This window comes from Nicotiana tomentosiformis, chromosome 9, assembly GCF_000390325.3.
Source record: "Nicotiana tomentosiformis chromosome 9, ASM39032v3, whole genome shotgun sequence".
Classification (NCBI taxonomy): Eukaryota; Viridiplantae; Streptophyta; class Magnoliopsida; order Solanales; family Solanaceae; genus Nicotiana; species Nicotiana tomentosiformis.
In genome coordinates, this window is record NC_090820.1 from 58,404,946 (window position 1) to 58,430,679 (window position 25,734).

At 36.2% G+C, this 25,734-nt stretch overlaps 1 protein-coding gene across 17 annotated transcripts in view; it reads left to right on the forward strand.

Moving 5' to 3' along the window:
- Window positions 1-25,734, forward strand: part of LOC104105109 (eIF-2-alpha kinase GCN2) — a 78,221-nt gene that overhangs the window by 47,528 nt on the left and 4,959 nt on the right. For 14 of the 17 annotated variants that reach the window (XR_011410817.1, XR_011410815.1, XR_011410816.1 and 11 more), the window contains 2 exons: window positions 2,201-2,308; window positions 24,057-24,145. Coding sequence is in view for 12 of the 17 variants with exons in the window: in XM_070184376.1 (XP_070040477.1) it covers window positions 2,201-2,308; window positions 24,057-24,145 (197 nt within the window). In the remaining 5 variants the exon portion in view is untranslated. Of the gene's footprint in view, window positions 1-2,200; window positions 2,309-20,943; window positions 22,370-23,812; window positions 23,892-24,056; window positions 24,146-25,734 lie in introns of those variants that run through there. The other 3 variants (XR_011410818.1, XM_070184382.1, XR_011410819.1) reach the window with 3 other exon arrangements.

Genomic DNA, 25,734 nt, shown 5'->3' on the forward strand with positions numbered 1-25,734 from the left:
TCTTAATGAAAGATCGTTCTGCGTTGTTTTCTATATTCCAAAGTTTTTGTGTTGAAATCAAAAATCAGTTTGGTGTTTCTATTCTCAGTTTTCGCAGTGATAATGCCTTACAATATTTATCCTATCAGTTTCAGCAGTTTTTGACTTCTCAAGGAATTATTCATCAGACATTTTGTCCTTATACCCCTCAGCAAAATGGGGTTGCAGAGAGAAAGAATAGACATCTCATTGAGACTACTCGCACACTTCTCATTGAGTCTCAGCCACAAGAACACTACTCTTGACTTATGATCATCGTCTGCGTCCAGCATCAAGCCCAGCTGATTCACGTCCTGCACTTGCTCCTACTACTTACTTGTCTCTTCTTCGTCTATCGATTGCACTTCGAAAATGTATACGGTCCACAATTAATCCTAATCTTCATTATGTCGGTTTAAGTTATCATCGTCTGTCATTACTGCATTATGCTTTTGTATCTTCTTTGTCCTCTGTTTTCATCCCTAAGTAAATAGGTGAAGCACTGTCTCATCCAAAATGGCGACAAGCTATGATTGACGAGAAGTCTGCTTTACATACGAGTGGTACTTGGGAACATGTTCCTCTTCCTTCAGGCAAATCTACTATTAACGGTCGTTGGGTTTATGCAGTCAAAGTTGGTTCGGATGGCTAGGTTGATCGACTTAAGTCCTGTCTTGTTGCCAAAGGATATACTTAGATATTTGGGCTCGATTATAGTGATACTTTCTCTCCCATGGCTAAAATTGCACCAGTTCGCCTATTTCTATCCATGGCTGCTGTTCGCCATTGGCCTCTCTATCTCTTGGACTTTAAGAATGCTTTTCTTCATGGTGATCTTGAGGATGAAGTTTATATGGAGCAACCACCTTGTTTTGTTGCTAAAGGGGAGTCTAGTGACCTTGTATGTCGCTTGCGCCAGTCACTTTATGGTCTAAAGCAGTCTCCTCAAGTCTGGTTTGGTAAGTTCACTAAAGTTATCCAGGGTTTTGGCATGACTCGCAGTGAAGCTGATTACTCTGTGTTTTATAGGTATTCTGCTTCAAATCTCTGTATTTATCTGGTGGTTTATGTTGACGATATTATTATTAACGGCAATGATCAGGTTGATATTACTAAGTTGAGGCAACATCTCTTTCAACGCTTTCAGACTAAGGATCTGGGCAGATTAAAATAATTTCTGGGTATTGAGGTAGCTCAGTTTTGCTCAGGTATTGTGATCTCACAACGGATGTATGCCTTAGACATTCTAAAGTAGACATGAATGATAGACTGTAGACCTGTTGACACTCCGATGGATTCGAATTCTGAACTTCTGCCAGGACAGGGAGAGCCGCTTAGTGATCCTGTAAGATATAGGCGGCTGGTTGGTAGATTAAATTACCTCACAATGACTAGACCTGACATCTGTAAGTGTTGTAAGTAAGTTTATTGATTCTCCCTGTGATAGTCATTGGGATGCAGTTGTCAGCATTCTTCGGTATGTAAAGTTAGCTCTAGGCAAAAGGGTTGTTGTTTGAGGATCGAAGCCATGAGCAGATCATTGGATACTCAGATGCCGATTGGGCAGGATCACCTTCTGGTAGACGTTCTATGTCTGGATATTGTGTTTTAGTAGGAGGTAATTTGGTGTCTTGGAAGAGCAAGAAACAGAATGTGGTTGCTCGGTCTAGTGCAAAAGCAGAATATCGAGCAATGACTATGGCAACATGTGAGCTAGTTTGGATCAAACAGTTGCTCAAGGAGTTGAAATTTAATGAAATCAGCCAGATGGAACTTGTGTGTGATAATCAAGCTGTCCTTCATATTGCATCAAATTCGGTATTCCATGAAAGAACTAAACACATTGAGATTGACTGCCACTTCGTCAGTGAAAAGATTCTCTCAAGAGATATTGCTACAAAGTTTGTGAAGTCGAATGATCAGCTTGCAGATATTTTTGCCAAGTCCCTTACTGATCGTCGTATTAGTTACATATGTAACAAGCTCGGTACATATAATTTGTATGCACCGGCTTGAGGGGGAGTATTAGTATATGTATATGTGTAATTAGTCCTAATCCCATATGTAGTAGGAGTAGATGTATAAAATGTAGCACTCATTGTATCATTGTTAATATATCAATAATATTTTCCAGTGCTTTCTCACAGTTTCATTTACTCATTTCAATGTTTTATCTGTGTAGATATATTTAAGAAAGGATGACCATCTTGGATCACTAATGGAAGGAACATTGCTTGCAGTAGGTGGTCGATACGACTACCTGCTCCACCAAAGTGGGGATTCAGAATGTGTAAGTAGGCTTTTGGAAAGTTTTATCTCATCATTTTTCTTTCTACATTTTCCTTGCTCTTATACAACACATTAACTTATATGTGTATTCTTTTTTTTTTGGATAATAGTGAACTCATATATGTATATCTCTAGGCTGGACTTGTGTTCTGCCATAATTGGGCGCAGAGAATTTTTTTTCCTTTTCTATTGGACAAGATGCTGCATGTCTGCATATATTAGGTACATCCTGTAACCGGCCATCCTTGTTCATAGTGGTTGGGGAGTTCTCTCCAAACTACTAGGTCAGGGGTTCAAGGTTGGTAGACAATCTCAAAAAAGTTAGGTACATCATGTAGTTTTGGTATAACGACGTAATTGGATTTTGCTCTTTCCCCCAATATTTTTGTAATCACGAACTGGTACCGTTTTTTGTTGGTGGATTTATTGCTAAATATAAGACATGAATAGAATAACAATCTCTAAATATTGATTACAACATGGAAGCAAACTTTACAAACCAAGATTAGGTAGTACAAGTCGTGAGCTTTTAAGATTACCTTATACAAACACAGTCTGAATAACAGAAATAACTAGAGATAAAGAAAGACACTCCAAGTCACCATTGAACTAAATAGCTGACTCACTGTTGGAACAAGAATCGCCATCCAATGCTCAATCATGAACTCGGCTGAAGCTCGAATCCGTATCTACACACACGTTGCAGATGTGTAGGGTGAGTATTGGGAGTACTCAGTAAGTATCGTCGACTGCCTCCAACAAGGTAGTGGCGAGAGTCAATATAGAAAATACTCAAAACTTGTGCAATAACAATAATAATACTACTACTACTACTACTACTACTAATAATAATAATCAATGCACAGATAAAGCACAACAACAACAACGACGATAATAATAATAATATTTTGCACCTAACTACATGTCTTACATGTACCACCTATAATCAATGCACAGATAAAGCATACATAGTATGCACAATTTAACATGTGATAGAGTACATGCTATCTTATCTAATCAAGTCCAATGCATGTATCGAATGCACCTAAGTAGCATATATACATTAATATGCACAAATCTAGCATTTATATGAATGCACCGACAAGAGCCCGTGAATCAATATGCATGATAAAGGCTCAAGCTTTAACAAAAGAACATACATTTCTAATGTCTCAAACCTATCAAAAGTCAGAAACTCTTCATAGTTTGAGATGCCTAATTTTCCAAAACGACCTCCTTTTTGTCTACTCTCTATAGTTTGAGATGCCCAATTTTCCACTGGATATGAGAACAGAGGAGTCAGTTGTCTATGATGAGATCACTGTGTGACTGGGCGCTGCAGCAAGGCGAAATACTCGAGAGAATAATTCATCAATTGTAGGGACAGTTGGACTAGCCAAATCTGATCGCGTACTCAATCAAGGCCATTATGAACAGTGTTGTCAAAGGCGAAAAGCTCTAAAAAGCGCTCTAGGTCTATTTGGGCTTTAAACGCAAAGCGCACTTAAAGTGTGAGCTTTAGTTAAAAAACGCGCAATGAAGGAAATAAATAAAAATCTATATGTATTTCAAGAACAAAGTAACAAATTCATTTATAATGTTTCCCTTAGCAACTAATACACTTATTTCTGATTATAGTTGTTTTTTAGTGCTGCTTGATTCAAGAGAGAACTCATGGGCAATGAGGCGCACGCCTTAGTACCTTGTCTTACACTGAAGCGCAACTAAAGCGAGGCGAAGCGCCCTCCTTGAGCTTTTCTGAGCTTCAGGACTTAAGCGCACCTTAAATGAGCCTTTGACAACACTGATTATGAAGTCCCGTGAGTGTAAGAGCTACAAACATCTTCTGTCGTTGCTCTTGTTGCTTTTCAACACTAGTAAAAACTGGCATCAACTTCTCAATTCTTCCATGACTGCCTGTACTTGTTCCAAGTAAGTAGACATATCCAATTCCTGTTTCTTCAAATTTGTCATCTACAATATCATATCTTAGAAACGAGATATGTCATTAGTGTATAAAGTGTGAGTCTTTTACCAAACTAAATGACATGTCTAGAATGGATGAAACAAGGGCATCAACTTGGAATGACTGTTGCTCGCCGAAAAATTCCAAAGTTCTCAGAATCTATAAGAAATAGTATGCGGAATCACCCCACGAACTTTTGTCAAAATCTGGTCGGAATGTGCTTCACGCGCTAGTGCGTGTGTCAGACGCGCTGCCGAAGTCGAGAATCTTACCGACACGTGGGAGTGCGTGAAGGGGTCTTTGCCGGAGAAACCAACTGGGTTTTGTTGCCTGTGATAAGGGAACCGTGTGGTAGTATTGGATTTTGCACAAGTGAAGAAAAGGGAGATAATGCAAAACAACCCTTAAAGGTCGCCGGAAATTGAAGCACGACGATTGCTTGGCTGAGTTTTCTTTCCCGGATGTTTTCTTACCTCCTCTAATACCATGTGAGAAATAATGACACAGGAAAATTGTATTATTGATTAATTAAGTGTTTTTACAATACCCCTATTTATATACAATGTTACATAATACTACATAGCTATTTTCTGATGTGGGACAATATATGTTACTACTATATAACACATACAACTCGCACGTATCAAGCATGCTATATATATAGTTTGTTCTAGGATTGGTGAAGGACTTGGTGGATATTTCTACAAGCTGATCATTTTACTTCATTATTTTTGATTTTGCACCGGGTGTCCGAGTCTCTTTGAGCCCCGACTAATCCCGGGGGTGCACAGGCCCTCGGCAAGGAGTTTCCCGCAAGTGCACCACGGTTAATTCAGGTTTTACCCAGTCCGATGGCCCTCAGAAATTGTTTGCACCCAGTGGGTTTCGAACTTGAGACCTTGAAAGGGAGCAAACCCCAAGGCTCAAGTCAATTGCCACCAGGCCAACCCCTGAGGGTTCATTTTACTTCATTATTTCTGTGGATATGTCTCCCGGGAGTATCTTTTCGCTAATGATTTGTCAATTGAATTGTCAATTAATTTCCATATGCTTGGTCCTCTCATAAAGCACTTGGTTCGATGCAATGTGAAGACAACATGGTTATCAAGTTCCATTTGACTAATCTCTCCAAATTTGAGTTATTTCAATAGTTGCTTGATTCATGAGAGCTCACTAGTTGCCACTGCCATAGCCCAGTATTCAACTTCTCCTTCCAATCTTGCAAATATATATATTTTTTACTTCCCTAAGACACTAAAGTTTCTACATGACCCTCCCCAATCCACATCTGTGTGTCCAACTTTCTGTTCATGTCCTCGATCCTCGTATAGTAGTCCTTTCCCTGGAGAAAATTTTATATATTAATAAAAGTGAATTGTCACAATTTTATGCCGGGGCAATCGACCACATAAGCCATTCATCTTATAAGGAGGCTGGTGGAACAGTATAGGGAGAGGAAGAGCGATTTGCATATGGTACTCATTGATCTGGAGAAAGCACAAAGCCCCAAAGAAAGTTCTATGGAGGTATTTAGAGGCTATAGGTGTTCTTATCGCATATATTAGGACGATTAAGGATATGTATGATGGAGCTATGACCCGGGTAAGAGCAGTCAGAGGAGACTCAGGACACTTTTCAGTCATGATGGGGTTGCACTAGGAATCAGTTCTTAGCCCGTTCTTATTCGCCTTGGCGATGGATGTATTGACATGACATATTCAGGAGAAGGTGCGATGGTGCATGTTTTTTGCAGATGACATAGTGTTGATTGATGAAACGCGAGACGGAGTTAACGCTAGGCTGGATGTTTGGAGACAAACTCTGGAATCTAAAGGTTTCAAGCTGAGCAAGACTAAAACCGAATACATGGAGTGCTAGTTTAGTGACGCAACTCATGAAGATGAAGTAGAAATGAGTCTTGATACACAAGTCATCCCTAAGAGGGAAAGTTTCAAGTATCTTGGGTCAGTAATCCAAAGTAACGAAGAGTTTGACGAGGATGTCATACGCTGTATTGGGGAATAATGGATTAAATGAAAGCTTTCTTACGATGTCTTGTGTGATAAGAATGTGACACCAAGACTTAAAAGGTAAGTTATGCAGAGTAGTGGTTAGACTGATTATGCTGTATGGGACGGAGTGTTCGGCCAGTCAAGAACTCTCATGTCCAGAAGCGGAAGGTAGCAGAAATTAGGATGTTGAGATGGATGTACAGGCATACCAGGATAGATAAATTTAGGGATTAAGATATTTGGTGCAAGGTGCACGTGGGCCCTGTGGAGGACAAGATGTGGGAAGCGAGACTTAGATAGTTCGGGCATGTGAAGAGGAGAGGCACAAATGCCGCCGTAAGGAGGTATGAGAGGTTGGCCTTGGAGGGCCCAATGAGAGGTAGAGGTAGGCCGAAGAAGTATTGGGAAGAGGTGATTAGGCAGAACATGGTTCATCTTCAACTTACTGAGGACATGACACTTGATAAGAGCTTGTGGAGGTCGAGAATTAGGTAGAAGGTTAGTAGTAGTAGAGCATACTTCCCTTCCATTTCGGTAGTTGTAGTATTACTCTAGTTTTTCTTTTTCTTGGATTCTTAGTATTATCTGATGTTGCTGCTGTTTCAATTAGTTACTATCTGTAGATTTTTGGGACGAAGAAAAGGCTTTTTGTATTTCTGTGTATTTCTTATATCCCTAAGCAAAGATATTTATACACGCCTATGACTATTTTAGGAAGGAAAATAAATTACAATCAATTTGCAGTCAATTACAATCGATCAAAATAAAATCAAATCTTTCCTAATAATTAAGTCAATCAACACTCCCCCTCAAGTTGGTGCAAAGATGTCGCACATGCACAACTTGTAAACCAGTGTATGAAAAGTCCGTTTGTTGAGACCCTTGGTAAACACATCAGCTAATTGTTATTCCGATGGCACATGAAACAAACCCAAGACACTCGTTGTAATTTTTTCTTTGATGACGTGTCGATCACTTTCCACATGTTTTGTTCGGTCATGTTGTACTGGATTATGAGCTATACTGATGGCAGCCTTATTGTCACAGTACAAGGAAAGTTTTCCTTTTCCCGATAATCTCAATTCTTCTGGTAGCTTTTATAGCCAAAGCAGTTTGCAAACTCCCTGGGCCATAGCTCTATATCTGCCTCCGCACTTGCTCTAGCAACTACACTTTGCTTCTTGCTTCTCCAAGTAACTAAGTTTCCTCATGCGAGCGTACAGTAGCAGGATGTAGACCTTCTGTTATCCAGAGATCCAGCCCAATCCGCGTCTCTAAAGGCTTCTATTTTGAGGTGATCATGTTTGGAGAAAAGTAGACCTTTTCCTGGAGCAGACTTTAGATACTGCAAAATGTGAAAGACAACTTGCATATGAGGATCTCAGGGATCATGCATGAACTGACTCACTAGGCTAACTGAATAGGCTATTTCTGGTCTTGGGAGAGATACATGAGTCTTCCAACCAACCTTTGATATCTCTCCTTATCAACTGACTCTCCAACTTCGCGTTGTAACTTGTGATTGCTTTCAAAGGGCGATTCTGCGGGTCTGCAACCTGTCGTACCAGTTTCTTTTAAGAGATCCAGAACATACTTAATTCCCAGAAAATAAATATTCCTCTTTTTGATCTAACAACCTCAATTCCCAAGAAGTACTGCAATTTTTATAGATCCTTGATCTCAAATTTATGTGCCAACAACTTCTTCAATCGGGCCATCTCCTATTTGTCATCTCCTGTCATTACTATGTCATCAACATAAACTATGAGAAGAGTGAGTTTACCCGCATGATGTCTTATGAAGAGGGTGTGATCAACATTGCTTTGTTGGTAACTAAAGGAGATCATTGCTTTGCAGAATCTGTCAAACCAAGCTCCGGGGGATTGCTTTAGTTCGTACAAGGCTTTCTTCAATCTGCATACCTTTCCTTGACTTTGTGCAGTATCAAATCCAGGAGGAATCTCCATATACACCTCTTCATCTAAGTCTCCATGAAGAAATGCATTCTTCAAACCAAATTGTTGCAAGTCCCAATCAAGATTAGCTGCACAAGACAAAAGAATTCTAATAGTGTTCATCTTAGCAACATGGGCAAATGTCTCTTGATAATCCACACCAAGTCTGAGTGAATCCCTTAGCCACCAATCTTTCTTTGAATCTTTCAATCGAGCCATCAACTTTATGCTTCACGGTGAAAACCCATTTGCAGCCAACCAACTTTATGTCTGGTGGTGAAGTGACAAGTTCCCAAGTCTTATTTTTTGACATGGCCTTCATTTCTTCAATCATAGCTTGCTTCCATTTAGGATCTGCAAAAGCTTTCCTCCAATTCTGGGGAATAGACACAGAAGAAATAGACAAGGCAAAGGCTCTATAGGAGGGAGACAAAGAATTATAGGAGACAAAATTAGATAAAGGATGTTTGGTGGTGTAAGATCTGACTACTTTTCTGTGAGCAATAGGTCCATCTAACTCATTTGAAAATATAGATAACTCACCAGTATAAGAAGGTTCAGCTTCGGTAGATTGCATGATGGCTTTTTCTGCTCTGTTTTTCCTTGAGTAAGTTTTCAAATCAAGCCTATCCAAACGCCTAATAGTCTCCCCCTGAATTCTTTCTCCAATTTTACTTTCCCCTGTAACAATGCCATCAAGAGGTCTAGTAATGGAACTAGGTAGAATTACCTCTTCCTCCTTACTGTTCTCCCCCTGAAGAGGTGATGAGGTAATACTGAAATAGGGTTCGGATTCTCGAAAAGTAACATTCATGCTAACAAAAGATATCCTAGAGGGAGGATGATAACATTTGTAACCATTCTGTGTCGGAGAATACCCAATGAAAACACTTTATAGCTCTAGGATCAAGCTTCCCAGAATTTCTAGTGTGGACAAAGTAAACATACCCAAACACCTTTGGAGGAACAATATATTCATTCTTACCCCTTAAAGCTTCCAGAGGACTTTGAAAATTGAGGGTTTTAAGTGGCATTTTGTTGATAAGATAGGCAGCCACTAAAATAGTTTCCCCCAAATAAGGTTTCGGTAGATTCATGGTGAACATAAGAGATCGTGCTACTTCTAACAAATGCCTATTTTTTCTTTGATCGACCCCATTTTGTGCACTAGTGTAAGGATAACTAGTCTGATGGAATATCCATTTGGACTCTAAATAAGCACCAAATCTTTTATCCATGTATTCGTTGTCATTGTCATTTCTCAAGAATTTTGTTTTGGCATCAAGCTGAGTACAAATCATCTTATGAAATGACTGAAAACAAGAGATACTTCACTTTTGGCTTTCAACAAATATACCCAAGTCATCCTAGTGCAATAATCAATGAAAGTAACAAACCATCGACTACTAGACAAAGAAACAGTTTGTGCAGGACCCCATACATCAGAATGAATAGTCATAAACGGAGTTGTGCTTGTATTTTCACTCACAGGATAAGAGTTTCTAGTATGCTTGACATATTCACACGCATCACAGAACAAAGATTCAAATTGAGTCTTTGAAAACAAATCGGGATATAACCTCTTCAAAACAAAGAATAATGGGTGTCCTAACCGTCTATGCCGCTGTATTATTTCTTGGTTGACATTTCCCCAAAAAAGGCTTGACCAGAGTTTTGAATTCCATCTAGTATATATAAGTCATCATGCAATCTACCACTGCCAATCATTTTCCCTGTTTGTAGATCCTGAAAAATACAATGATCGGGAAAGAACTCGATTTTACAGTTTAGAGCTTTGGTGATGGCACTAACAGATAAAAGATTGACAGAGAACTCAGGGACATAAAGCACGGATGATAGTTTAATATTAGGAGTACAAACGACAGAACTTGTTCCAGAGATAGGTGTTAAAGAGCCATTGGCTATTTTAACATTATCTCCTTTGAGACACGGAGAATAGTTTTTAATGCCTTTTCTTGCCTGTCATGTGTCTATTTGCACCAGAATCAACAATCCAATAATTAAGGTGAGCGGCAAAGGCAGTACCTGATTGCACATAATTGGATGTGGCAACATTAGCGGAGTCAAGTTTGGCTAGGAGGCGCCGAAAAAGTTAAATTTCATCCGAAGACAAGATTTTGCCAGAAACCGTCTCCTTGAATGTCTCCATCTTTTCTGCCCAATCAGAAGGAAATCTAAAGAAAATTACTCAAAAATAATTTGCCTCGCGGGAAACCAAATATGTCCCGACGGAACCAGAAGGGGTTTGTGTTGCGGACAGCCACCAAGAGAGAGAAAACTCGACCTCTTTGATAAAAACGGAACCCTAATGTTGCGAGGGTGATAACTCACCTCAAAAAGGCAGCAATGGTCCTGATACCATGTAGATTTTTGAGAAGAAGAAAGATTTCTTGTGTTTCTGTGTATTTCTTACATCCCTAAGCAAGTGTATTTATACACTAAATCCTATGACTATTTTAGGAAGGAAAATAAATTACAATTAATTTACAATCAATTACAATCAATCAGAATAATATCAATTCTCAATCAGAATCAAATCTTTCCTAATAATTAAGTCAATCAACACTATCTCGTTGTTTCTACTATTTCTTTTCCTATGACTTTTGACTATTTTTATATTTTAATTTGCTGTACTGTTGTGACTATGGTTGCCTAAGTCGAGGGTCTATTGGAAACAACCCCTCAACACGCACAAGGTAAGAGTTAGATCTGCGTACACACTAGCTTCTCTAGACCACACATATGGCAGTATACTGGGTGTGTTGTACGAATGTCGCATTCCAATGACCGTCACAAGGAGAATCTAAGAATTGACTGACAACCGTCATCTAAAAAGCAATATTAGGTCGAGTCACTGAGGTAATAACTTGCCAACTAACCTCCTATATCTTCTAGTATCACTAAGAGGCTCCCCGTGTGCTAGTGTAAGTTGTAACATTCATATCCATCTGAGTATCAATAGGCCTATCGTTTGTCAATCTTCTCTCCTTTAGAATATCAATGGCTTACTTCATCCGCGAACTTGATCTGGATTGAGCAGCTTCAGTACCTAAAAAGTACCTCATCCGACAAAGATCCTATGTATGAAAGTGTTGAAATAAATAATTCGTAAACTTGGTAATTCCCTCCTCATCACTATATGTGATTGCTATATTATCAGCATAGACCGCCAAACATATGCAAAATTCTGGAGCAAAGGGACGATAAAAACAGATTGATTAGCTTCATTGCAAGTCATGCCAAATTCCTAAACGAGTGCAAGATTTTCCAAATTATGCTCCGTGACTGCTTTAAGCCATAAAGTGATCGTCCTAGCTTGCATACTATATTACTGGACTCTCCCTATGCAACTAAACTTAGGTGGTTGCTCGTATGTACTTCATCATCAAAATCCCACGAGGAAATGCATTGTTAATGTCTGGTTGGTAAATAGGCCAATGACGAACCACAACAATAGATTAATAGCCCGTTAGGCCAAGCTTCTCCAAGGCCAAAAGCACTTTTTTTTAAAAAGTACTTTTTTTTTCAAAGTTGAGGTGTTTGGCCAAACATCTAGGAAGAAAAAAAAGTGTTTTTTTGTAGAAGTAGAAGCAATTTTTGAGAAGCAGAAAAAAGTAGCTTCTCCTTAAAAACACTTTTTTGAAAAGCGTTTTTGAGAAAAGTATACTTAGAAGCAGTTTCTAAAAGCTTGGCTAAACACTAATTGCTGCTCATAAATGTTTTTCAAATTGATTAGTCAAGCACAAACTACTTTTCACCAAAAGTATTTTTTAAAAAGCGCTTTTAGAAAAAAAACACTTCTCAAAATAAGTTGATTTTAAAAGCTTGGCCAAACAGGCTAGAAGACTGAACTAAGCAACTTAGCTACGTGAGAAAAAGTATCACCATAGTCAAGTCCAAATATCTGTATATAACGCTCGGGGACGTGCCTTTAGCTTATCAATCAACCCATTAGGGCCAACCTTCACGGTGCATACCTATAATAGATTTCTAGAAGGTAGAGGACCAAACATCTAGAGTTTAAAGTAGACATTTCCTTGATCATAACTAGATAGCAATTCAAGCGACTCACAAAGATCGTGCCAAAGTTTCGTTATCTCTAATCCCGCTTTTAAATTCAAGTAATTAATCTCTTAACTTACTCAGAAGTGACGCTGTTCAACAACCACCTAATCAAGTATTCTTTTCAAGTAACACATGATAAATAGACACAGTTAATTGATGGTCATTCAATCAAAAACAAGCAAAACGTAGTTGAACAAATAGATTATAAAAACGACTTAATTATAAGTAAGCATGGTCAATAATTCACCCTATAATTGATTCCATCAAAACCCTAGAAGAAAGGTTTAGCTACTCATACTAATCTATATTATTATAAAAGCATGAATACAATGCCGGTTTGCAAAAATAACCTTATAATATTAAGCAGAATAACTCATAATATAAGGACATAGCTGGAATTCTAGATATTAGAGTTATAATCCTATTAGTTTTAGGACATAATACTACACGTTAGGAATCCTACATGATTACCTTTAGGAATCCTATTAGTATAATTACTTTCGGGATGTCTAATTCATATAAAATTGAACAAGTAAATATCTTGAGCCATATAATCCTATTATTTTTAGGATATACTTCTTAAAAATTCATATTACTAATTTAATTTGAAAATGTATTATAATGTCCTATTACTAATTTAATTTGAGAATGTATTATATTGTCGAAATTCATTTAGAAAATGAGAGCCTATATTATTATAAAAGCATAAATACAATATTAATATACCAAAATAGCCCTAAAATATTAAGCGGAAGAACACATAGGGAAAGGACATAACTGTAATAACCTATTTTTTGGACTACAATACCTTCTATGCTAATTTTTAATATTTAAAATTTTATTTAATAAAATTTTGTCTATTAAATTCTTATTAAAAATATGTAGGAAGGTTTAATAAAATTAATTTCATAAGAATCCTCCGTATTGGCAATGCATTACCACTCCATAATGTCCAATACCAGAAAAAATAATAGTAATATTAAATTGACTGCATAAAGATTTGAAATTGAGAAAAAGATACCCCCACTTTAATATATGTTTATTTATGTGTGAGAAAGCAAAAAATGGTTGGTAAGAGTCAATACCACTAATGATTCTACAAATATAACGATCTAAATGTGAAATGTCATATCAATCTTTTACTCTTTGAGGATAAAATTTATGGTGGATAAAATTATAATTAAGAAATATTCAAAACAAGAAATGAACTAATATTAAGATCTGAATCAACATAAAATAAATTATTTTTTATGTTAAAATCAAATAATTAATTATTTTACAAGAGAATCCAATTCAATTATTTTTTAAATTCATCATATGAGTAATTCTTATTCAAGTTAAAAAACATCTTAGGGTACATAAATTTATTCCATAAAAAGAGCGTTAGAACACAAAGTAAAAAGGATAGTATATTATTAAGAATCAGAATGATGTACAAGTGTCTGAGGAAGCACAGACAAAACTAAATCTTAATCAAGAACAAGCTTTTAAGAATATATTATAAAGAGTCGACTTTGGTATAACGTGATTATTCTTTGTAGATGCCTCCGGCGAAAGTGAAATAATATTTCAATGTCATGCATTACTTGAAAATATCATATTAAGAGGCATGACACTATTAGCAATAATAGCCAGTGGTATACCATCAACAATTTTATTGTGAGGCCACCCACGTTAGATTTGGTATACCTCTTCAAACAACTTAAATAACCATCACAACTATATCAAAGCAGAACAATGGTGCTAAATTTATAAGGAAAGCAAAATTGATAATATGGGATGAAGCACTTATGGCTAAGTGTCAAACGATCGAAATAATTGTCCGGAGTTCTAGAGATATATTGGATATTAATGAACCGTTTGGTGGAAAATTAATGGTTTGAGAGGTGATTTCTGTCAAGTACTACCAGTAGTTCCAAAATCGACAAAAGCAGAGACTGTAAAAGCTATCTTACCAAAGTTATACTTCTGGCCTCAAATGAAAAAGATTAAACTGACAAGAAATATAAATTAAGAACAAATCCAGTATTCATTGTCTTCTTACTTCGTGTCGGACACGAAGAAGAGCATCCAATAAAAGATGATTTGGTTCTTCCTGAACACTTGGTTATCAATCACCATGGTAATGGTAGTGCATTTAATAAGAGAAATATTTCTATCATTAGATTTAAACGCAATTCGTGCAAATCGCACGATAGAATTAAAAAGATATCTTAGCCAACAGAAATGAATATATTGATCAATTAAATAAAAGATTGATTGCAAAATTTTATAGTAAAAATAAATATTTTTCAGCTTTTGACTCAACAGAAAATGATACCAATAATTACTACCAAAAAGAATATTTAAATACTTTAATATCAAATGGCCTTCTACTATACATGTTTGTTGTCAAGTTTATTATTTCTTACGTATGTTAGTGTCACCGTATATATAATAGACTAAGTTAAAATTGATTTTCCATTGTATATAGGTTAATTTTGAAGAAAAATATGCCCATCATGCTACTGAAAAACTTAGATACGCCGAATAGCTTATGTAATAGCACACATATGGTATGTAGAAGTTTTAACAATAACGTGCAAAACTTATGATACTGGTCAATGTGCTTCTAAGTATATTCTTATCCCTGAATTCAACTTTCGTCTTCCGAAACTAAGGAATATCCTTTTAAATTTGTGTGAAAATAATTTTTAGTATGTTTATGTTTTGCAAATACAATAAATAAAGCACAAGGACAAACATCCTAAATATTGGACTATATTTACCGCAATATGTTTTCTTGCACGAACAACTGTATGTTGCACCTTCAAAAGGGATATCAAGATCGATAACAAGAATTCTGGTTAAGGTAGAGAACCCAAAGCATTAGGAGGAAACACACACACGAAAAAAATTGTCCACAAAGAAATGTTCGTTAAGATACCATCACATTAAATACTTTTAAACTATAATACATAATTATCTAACTAACATGACAAAATTGATCATTTGTGTATGTTTTGATGATGTTCTTTTATTTTAAATTCATGTATTATGCTAATGTAATAATATTTTTCGACATTTAGATGATTGTTGTATTATTAAACATAAAATTTCTCTCATTAATTAAATTTTATTGTTCCTTCATATAAATGTTATTTAAATCATTACGTGCCATTATTAACGTGCAACGCACGTTCGTAGATACTAGTACTAAAAAACACATAAACCATTGTTTGACCAATATCCATAAAAATAAAGATAGAAAAGTAGAGAAGTATAGCTATAGCACCAGTACAAATTCGTCTGCATTTTATCTTGAGAGGCAACTTAGTCATTTGGCTCAGGGATGTGATATAAAAGCTTCTAACCCTTATTTCAGCCGCATTCTTGGCCTGAGAAGGCAAGGAACACCATTGTTGAAGCAAATTGAGCTTGAAAGAACCTCAAGTCCATTCCACAAAGATGAATCGAAGAGTTTTTCTCTACTTTTCTATCTTTGTTTTTATGGATATTGGTCAAACAATGGTTTATGGGAAGTTACTTCACTGCTTGGGTCACAATTTTTCTGTACTTTTCCTGTGCTATGGGCAATTACTTCACTGCCTGGGGTCACAATTTTTTTTTATTTCTTCAGAAATTGCCTTTTAGCTTCATTCTCACTCAAATTATCTCTATTTTTCACTTTTGGCTTCCTACATACAAACTTCAACCATTAAGCTCAATTTATCATATTTCAACCTTTAAGCACCAAAAAAACACATTAAAATGTAAATATAGCATATTATCAGTAGTCGTAAAAGGAGTTTTACTTTGATAATCACTCGAAAGATAACAATATCTAGTATGGTTATCATATCCACAAGCATCACAAAACAAATATTCAAACACAGTCCTATTAAACAAACTAAGATATAACATCTTCAAACCAAAAATATTGGGTGCCCTAATCGTCTATTCTGCTCTATTATTGTTTGATTGACATCCTTATTTCCTAAAAAAAAAAAAGGTTTGACCAGAGTCTCCAATTCCATCAAATATGCATAAGCCATCTTGCAATCTACCACAACAATCATTTTCAACAACAATAACAACAAACCCAGTGTAATTCTACGAGTGGGGTCTTGGGAGGGTAGTGTGTACGCTGACCTTACCCCTAACTTGAGTAGGTAGAGAGGTTGTTTCCGGTAGACCCTAGGCTCAGGAAAGATAAAAAGAAAGGAGTAACAACATCCAACAACACTAGCAAATCAATCAGAAAATCGAAGCGAAAGAAACAATAATAATAATAGAAATCTAAGAATAACAAAATACAAGACTAACACTAAGTAGTACTCTAATACTACTGGTATGAACAAAGAAACGCTCGGCTACCTAACCTTCTATCTTAATTCTCGATTTTCAAACCTTTGTATCAAGGGTCATGTGCTCGGTAAGCTGGAGCATCGCCGTATCTTGCCTAATCACCTCTCCCCAATACTTCTCCGGCCTACCTCTACCTCTCCTTAGGCCCTCCAAGGCCAACCTCTCACACCTCCTTATTGGTGCATTTGTGCCTCTCCTCTTCACATGCCCGAACCATCTAAGTCTCGTTTCCCGTATCTTGTCTTACATAGGGGTCACGCCCACCTTGTAATGAATGCCTTTATTCCTAGTTTTATCTATCCTAGTATGCCCACACATCCATCTCAACATCCTCATTACTGCTACCTTCATCTTCTGAATATGAGAGTTCTTGAATGGCCAACACTTAGCCCCATACAACATAGTTGGTCGGACCACCACTTTGTAGAACTTAACTTTAAGTTTTGGTGGCACATTCTTATCACACAAAACACTGGAAGCGAGCCTCCATTTCATCCACTCTGCCCCAATACGATGTGTAACATCCTCGTCAATCTCCCCATTCCCTTATATAACTGACCTAAGGTACTTGAAACTTTCTCTGCTAGGGATGACTTGTGAATCAAGCCTCACGTCCCCGTCTGCTTCCCGAGTCACACCACTGAACTTGCACTCGAAGTATTCAGTCTTGGTCCTGCTCAACATGAAACCTTTAGACTCCAGGGTCTGCCTCTAAACCTCCAAACTCGCGTTGGCACCATCTCACCTCTTGTCAATCAATACAATGTCACAATGCAATCCCTTTCTCTGATTGAAAATCTTGAAAAACATAATGATCAAAGAAGAATTTGATTTTACAGTTTAGATATTTGGTGATAAAGCTAACACATAACAGGTAAGAGGAAACTCAACTACTTGGAGAACATATTATGACTATAATAGTTTCGATGAACAGTCACTCACTTTTGACAATTATATGATTCCAGATATGTTCTAGAGACCGGAGTTAGAGAGCCATTGGTTATTCTAGCATAATTTCTTTTTGAGACATTGGGAGTTGTTTTGAAAGCCCTTAAAAGAGCTTGTAATGTATCTATTCGCGCCATAATCAATAATCCAAGAATTAGGTGAACATTAAAGGGAATACCTTATTGCACATAATTGGATGTTGCATAGAAGGATAGTCAAGTTTGGTCAGGAGTCGGTGAAGATGCTAAATTTCATCTGAAGACAGTTTCTCCATTAGTAGATTCCCTGGATGTCTCAACATATCTGCAATATTAGGCAGACCTCTTGATGTAGCTCCCAGCATGTCTCCTTTGTATACTTTGGCTTTCCACAACAATCACATTGCAAGTGATCTTTATTAGAAGTGATTGTCCTTACTTGCTCATGAGATACAATTAACCTAGATTTCTCGATTAGTTTTGAATAAACCATGACATCAGGTTGGCTCTCTTTCTGTTGAATATAGGAGTATGTATTCTCAAGAGAAGGTAGAATTTACCAAGAACATCAACCCTAATCTGATCATACTCTTGGTTCAAACTGGCTAGAAAATTATAGACCCTTTCCTTTCCAACAAATTTTTAAAAAAAGAACTGCATCATTAGTACACTTTGCTTGGAGGTCTTGATAGTAGTCTATCTCCTACCATAACCCACTTAATTCGCACTAATAATCAATGATAGTCAACTGACCTTGAATTCTAGAGATTAATCAGCTTGAATATGTGATAGTCAACTCACCTTGAATCTAGAGAACTACATTATTAGTACATTTTGCTTGGGCATCATTTGCTTTACGAGATTACTTGCACTTAGTTGAATTTCAAATCTTTTTATCAGTGACAAGCAATAAATACTGTTTAGAAATTAGAGGGTGCATTGTATTTAAAAGTCATTTCATAACAAGTGCTCCAGTAATATAACCAAACAATTTTCTCGTTTTAATAAAAAACAAACAAGATACCAAGCAAAATACGTACCGGCCCATCTAGTTTTACAACACTAATGTGTGAAAGAGAAGTATCATCTACAGCCTTTGTGTCTCCATGGTTTGAACAAATAATAGTCTACTTTTTTTCAAGAATCTGAAGAAACACCTTTCATACCTGAATTTCATAGAAGTAAAAGAAACAGCAAATCTCTCGCTGAAAAGGAATTTGACATGCTGGAATCCTACTTCTGGTGCTCGGAAATTGTTGGAATATGAATGGGTAGGCTCGGAATAGGCCAGCAATACCACAGAGTGAAATCTCACTTAAAAGGTCGCCGGCAAGTGGTCTACTCGCTGACACGTGGGACTTACCCCTCGCCCGAGTAGGGGCTATCAGCGGCGCGTGACGGTGCGTGAGACGTCCTTTAACGAAGCTACTTATTTGGGTCTGGTTGTTGTTGCCTGAGGAAGCCTCTGCTAGTGTTAGTTTTTTCACACCACCAACAAAATCGTCTTTTAATGCGTACAACTACCGTGTAGGAGAAAAACCTCGGTCTTTTAAGACAAAAAGGATCCCTAGTGTTATAGCTAGAGAAACCTTTCTTCAAAAGGTAGCAATGATTCTGATATGGTGATACCATGTTGAAGTGTGTTACTATATCAACTAAAAGTTTGAGCTATTAGAGAGCAGACTTTTATTTACTTAATTTTGCCTTAACACTATTTTTTCTCTTAGTTATGCTATTGTGTTGAGAGGGGTAAGGATATAATTTCCAATGAACAATCTCATCAGAGTTTGAACAGTTAAAATAGAGAAGATAAATATTTTGGTGTATTATCACACTACAAAAAGTGCAGATAGAAACCCCAAATTGATTTTTTCAGCACGGAAGGTAAGAAAATTGGAAAACAACTCCGGTCGATTTTTCATCAAAGATATCCAAGTGCACCTCGAATGACCAATGAAATTAACAAAGCAGTAGAAATCCAAAATAGATCTGACTTTGACTAGGATCCAAATGTCTGAATGAACAAAGGAGAAATGAGATATTGCCCGATTATCATGACATCAGTGGATGGGGGAGCGATTATACTTACCGAGCTAACACGGCTTACATTCTAAACTAGACAAGTGAGACAAAGCAGATACGACTTTTTTGAAGATTTGATTATCTAGGATGTCCCAATCATCTATGTAATGGATCGGGTAAATCAATAATAGGACAAGCTATGGACGAAGAACAGGTTATGGACGACTTAGGAAGGCTAAGGTAAAGTCCGTATGATTCAAAGCCAATTGCCAAGTATTCGCCTGTGCTACATTTCTATATGACAAGAGTTATTGAAGGTCACTAAGCAGTTAAGTTTTTGGGATAAACAATTAATGTCTATGATATTAAAAGGACAATCAGGAACATAAAGAACTGAATTCAAAGTTAAGAAGAATGTAGGCTAGCTCGATTTATTCCGGGATGGTTTAAGATCCATCAACCAATGTGATTGTTGGAAGAGATTGAGAATAAGAAATAGTAGAATAAAAATATTCTTTAATAGAAATATGATCAGATGCACCAAAGACGGAGAGACACAAGCCATCTGATTACCTATCTGAGTAACAAAAGCTATCTCAGAAGATGTCTGTTAAGTTTTTTGTGATGAAGGAACTCAATATAATCAGGTGAAGAAAATATCTGCTCGTTCAAAGTATTGGATCCTAGTTTGTTTCAATCAAGTTTCTGAAATCCTCGTGACATATTGTTGGATCACCGAAAGTTTTCACAAATAATCTCCAGAAATTGACAAGCTGTCCCAAGAGAGTACCTCATGAAACTACACCAAATTAGCCAGAAAACTTGGCAGGAAAAGGACTGAACAGTATCGTACCTTAGAAAGATGACCAGAAATCACCTGGAAGGACTTGAAAATGACCGAACTTGCCGGAAAATGTCGTTGGAAAGTTTTGACTTGTCAGAAAATGCTCAAATCTGGTTGGAAAATTCCGAATAATTGACAGGCAGACTTGTAACCATTAGTTGATCCCTATTGTACGAGGCTGTTTTGATATTTGGAACTGAGGGAATTCATCATTCTTTCTCTTTCTTTCTATATAGTCTGCCTTTTCTTCACCCTTCAGCATAAACGGCCTAGACTGGTTTTGATTGTTTCTCAGAAGCAATTCATTAATTGTTCAACATTAGCAAATACATTAACAGTTTAAGTAAAGGCATTATGTAGGCTCTGAGTTGTATATACTCTTTATTCAGATGCTTTTCGTAATGCTCTGGCCTTCTGAATAATTGTGTTGGTGCCACTGATATTTTATTAGGGCTCATGTGACTTTATTAGATCCCAGGCGTTGATACTTTCTTCATTCTTCAGCGTCTTATTCCAATTTCATCGGTTACAGATGACCGCCCATGTAATGAAGGATGTTGTGTCTCCTGTTTTGTGAACCTTTGCTCCAATACTGTCACGCCCCAAAATCGAGGAGCGCGACCGGCGCTCAACCGAGTGAACCCGACTGAGCAAGCCTGTTATATTTCATTCTACCCAAATTCATTCGTGAATAAAGAGGAGATGTGCTCTGTTAATCAAATACTGAAGTGATTTCATTAACCGCTTCCATTTCATTCCCATTAACAGCATCATTCAATATTTCCAAAATAGTACGAGTTTATAGATTTAATAAAAAACATGTTGCCAAATACCAAAAGTTCTAATCCAATTCCCAACATCAAATACCACCCACAACCTCTCTACGGAGCCTCTAAGTACAACTGAAGAGTAATATGGAAATGCCGGCAACAAGGCCCCGACTATACCTCAGCCACAAAGTACATGAGAAACAAAAGATACATGACCCCGAAATGAAGTGGGGCTCACCAAATCAGCTGAAAGGAGTGTACTGCTATCACTGATCAATGCCACCTGTTGTAGAACCACCTGCATCCATTAAAGATGCAGCGCCCCCGGCAAAAGGGACGTTAGTACTGTCGAATAGCACTAGTATGTATAGCTAGAAATCCTCTTTCAAACTAGAATGCCCATATGATCTATATGTGGAACACATAATATAATGTAATTGAAACAACCTGTACAAACAAGGACAACAAAAGGGGCATCTATTGTCTGCATTAATAATGTGTCTCATTAGACCGTCCTTAGCGTTCACATATCATATTATACACTTATGCGTTTCATAGACCGTCCATAGTGTTTATTCATACCGTACATCTATACCTCTTATACACAATGCACCTATGCGTTTCATAGACCGTCCACAAGATTTCATATCACAATGGATTTCATAACACAATGTACCTATGCGTTCATAGACCGTCCACAGGATTTCATATCACAATGTACCTATGCGTTCATAGACCGTCCACAGGATTTCATAACACAATGTACCTATGTCTTTCATAGAGGGTTTCATAACACATTGGAAACAAAAGTACAAATACGTACATCTCATAACCTTTCACACCACATATTACCTAATCCGTACTTTCAACCACTTACTACATTATTATTTCATTGGCTCTCTTGGCCATACATATGATTCTTTATTCCACACTTTCATTTCTTCCTTTTCATAGATCATCATCATAATTATCAACAAGTAGAATATTTCAGAAATCACAACTTTAAATTCATTAGTAATGAAGGCTTTAAACACAATCGATTTCTTTCCAATAAATGGAGTAAAATGATTGGCAATCGAAGTACAAGTTAAAATCATATACAATTTCCACTCACGAATATGTAAGAACGCAAAACACATTGATAATTACTTACAAAACATAGCATTAGCTAAAACAGCCACATATGGGCATCACTTGAGTTCATAAACTTTTAGCCGATTATATTGTCGAAGTCAATTTTGGAATAGTTGAGTCAAAGCTCATTTCATAATCTTTCTCACATTATTTCATTTCATTGGCACCATTGGTCACAAGTATAACTTTCACTATTGGCACGTTGGCCACACTTTATATTCCTAATTTACTGATTTCACTTCCAACCATCTTTATAGGTTATCAACAATAAGAGATTCCCAATCAAGACTTTAGGTACACATATGAGCAATTAAGAGTCTTAAAAATATTGAGATTTTCTCACACAATCTGGCATACTAGCTTTCATTTGAAATACGATTCAAGCCACCACATTTTAATACGCAACCCATACTTTGCAACTCACGAAAACATTATGGAATTCAATTCCAAGAGAGAAAGTTTAGCCAACATACCTCAATTGAGCTTTCCTTAAATTACTACAACGTTCCGGAAATTCTAGCAATCCCAATCTATTTGAGACATAACAAAATTGAACCATAATTAGGAAGATATTCATGGTCTCAGCTCATTTGAGCATTTTATCAAACACTAAGTGTGGATTAAGGTTCAAGGTCCTTTTATAGAGGATTCCATCATCCCACAACCCAATCTTTACCATTTTTAGCTCAACAATCTTTCTACACCCTTTGATAATACATGCATGTAAAATAAACAACCCTCTTGCCCAGAAATTATCTTGCTTATTACCCATTTCTAGACAAAATTCGAAATTGAGGGTTAGGGTGTAGAATTTTACCTCTAGGATGAATACCTAGTGAGTTTCCCTCCTTAATCTTCCAAAACTTGAGAAGAAATGAAGAATCAATTATTGAGGAACACCTTCTTACTCTAGGGCACTCTCTCTCACTCTAAAATATCAGATTATACCTAAAAAATGACCCAAAGAGTGTATTTAATGAAATAGGGTCGGGTTTTAAAACCCAAAAATAAAGCTCCGGAATAGGTTCTGCGGTCGCATATGCGACCGCATAATGGTTATGCGGAACGCATATCGGTCGCATAATTGGTGTCCAAAATGACCAAAAATCTGCCCGAGTCTGCGGTCACTATGCGGTCCGCATAACTGTTCTGCGGTCGCATAGTACACCGCATAACAGTTATGCGGTCGCATAGTCGACCGCATAATTGCTTCCAACTGACCCAATTAACTGCCTCACTCTGCGGCCATTATGTGGTCCGCAGAGTGATTCTGCGGTCGCATAATGGACCGCAGAAATGCACTTTTCCGCCAAAAGTTTTCCTTTACTTTCCTCTACAATCCTCAAACACGTAATCCTAGTCCGGCACCATGAAACATTATTTTCTTTGCAAATTTTATTGGGCTTTACACTCAAGTTCTTCAAAATTTTCCGGGGTGTTACAAATACTATTCCACTAATGGCATCAAACGGGTTTACTTTGCCAAACGTTGAAAGCTGAGTGTGTTATTTTCTTGTGAAAGGTAAGTTGATTAACATCTTCTGCATCCAAAGTATGTTAAATAGAATAAGCTGGAGGAAGTGGTGTCATCGTAATTTTCCAAATCCTAAGGTTTTATTGCTTATTTATTTCTGAGTCATTCTTTTTGTTTGTCTCATTTTGTACTGTCCTGCGTGAAATGTTCCAGAAATCAAATCCTCCTGGAGCTGCAGGGAGCAGTCTTGCCTTAGAGACGATTTTGCAACATGCTTCTTCTCTAGAGTTCAGACCTTACAGGTGCTGTTTTCTCTATCTTTTAATTAATTAGAGATATGGCATTGATAGAAGGGGAGTCTTAGAGCAACGGTAAAGTTGTTTCCCTATGACCTATAGGTCACGGTTTCGAGCGTAGAATGCCACTAATGGTTCATTAGGTGGGTTGCCTACATCACACCCCTTGGGTGCGTCCCTTCCCCGGACCCTGCGTGAATGTAGGATGCTTCGTGCACGAGGCTGCCCCCTAGAGATATGACACTGATACTATTTTGTCTTTACCATAACTAGTGTTAGAGCGCGCGTGATGCGCGGATATGTGTATATGTACGACTTTCTCATCATAATTCTAATTATAAGTCTTATATTTTTATATTTTCCCACAAATTTATATTTTATTTCTTTTTTGTTTGTTGCTTATCTAATTGTATTATCCATTACATAATATTATTAAATTGTCATATGAATTTTTAATTAAGTATCAATTTAATATAATACAATGAATATAATTTTGTATTACTCTTGAAATTTAACTTTGCTTTATCCTGTATGACTTTCTCATAATAATTTTGATATGTAAATTTATCAATAATATTTTCGAGTATTATTTATTGACTTAATTTTATCAAATAAATTTAAAATGTAGATATAATCACATTATATCTATTCTCCTCTTTATACATTAGTTTTTGTTCTACAATAGTTTAATTTTTTTTCATTTAGTGTTTATTTATAATACGAATATGATTATTATAATTTTCTAAATGGATGGTGTTGAATTAGTTCAAAGGTTAAATGGAGAAGTTCTTTTAATATATGTGATAAATCTACTAATAATTGTAATAATTATTATTTTTGTATTATTTTCAATAAGAAATTAAATTAAATTTTCTTCCCGTTTGTACTTAATATACTAGGTATGTTGTTGTTGTCTGTACTTAATATTAAAGTTTATTTTTTTTATTAAGATTACTACATAAGAAGTTAAATTATATCTTTATATATTTTACTTATTTGTTGAAATTATTGTTTATGTTTTTGTCTTTAGTTTTATCTTTTCCATATAGCATATAGCATGACCATATGCATTATTATTATTGAAAAACGTTGTCATCTAAAAAATAAATTAGTCTTATTATTTTATATATCTCTACAATGAAGTTATATATTTATATATCTTTTTTTAAAAATAATTTTTGAATCTCCAAATTTGTTGAAGTTTTGTACTAAAATTTGACACTTGTTAAAGTTTCGTTGTTACACTTGGCATTATCACATTGATTTGCGTCTCCTATTCTATATAGATAAATAGATATTTTTGTTTCTTTATTTTAAAATAGTTTTTTAACTCCAACTTAAAACTACTCGTCCAATTTGAATTGGCAATTTTAAAAAAAAATTTAATTTCGTTTTTTATTTTAAAATAATTTTTTAACTCCAACTTAAAACTACTCCCTCAATTTGAATTGGCATTTTTAATTTTTTTTTTTTAATTTCGTTTTTTTATTTTAAAATAATTTTAAAACTCCAAACTACTCTCCAATTTGGATAGGTAATTTTTTTATTTATATATTTTCGTTTTTCATTATAAACTAATTTTAAAACTCTAACTT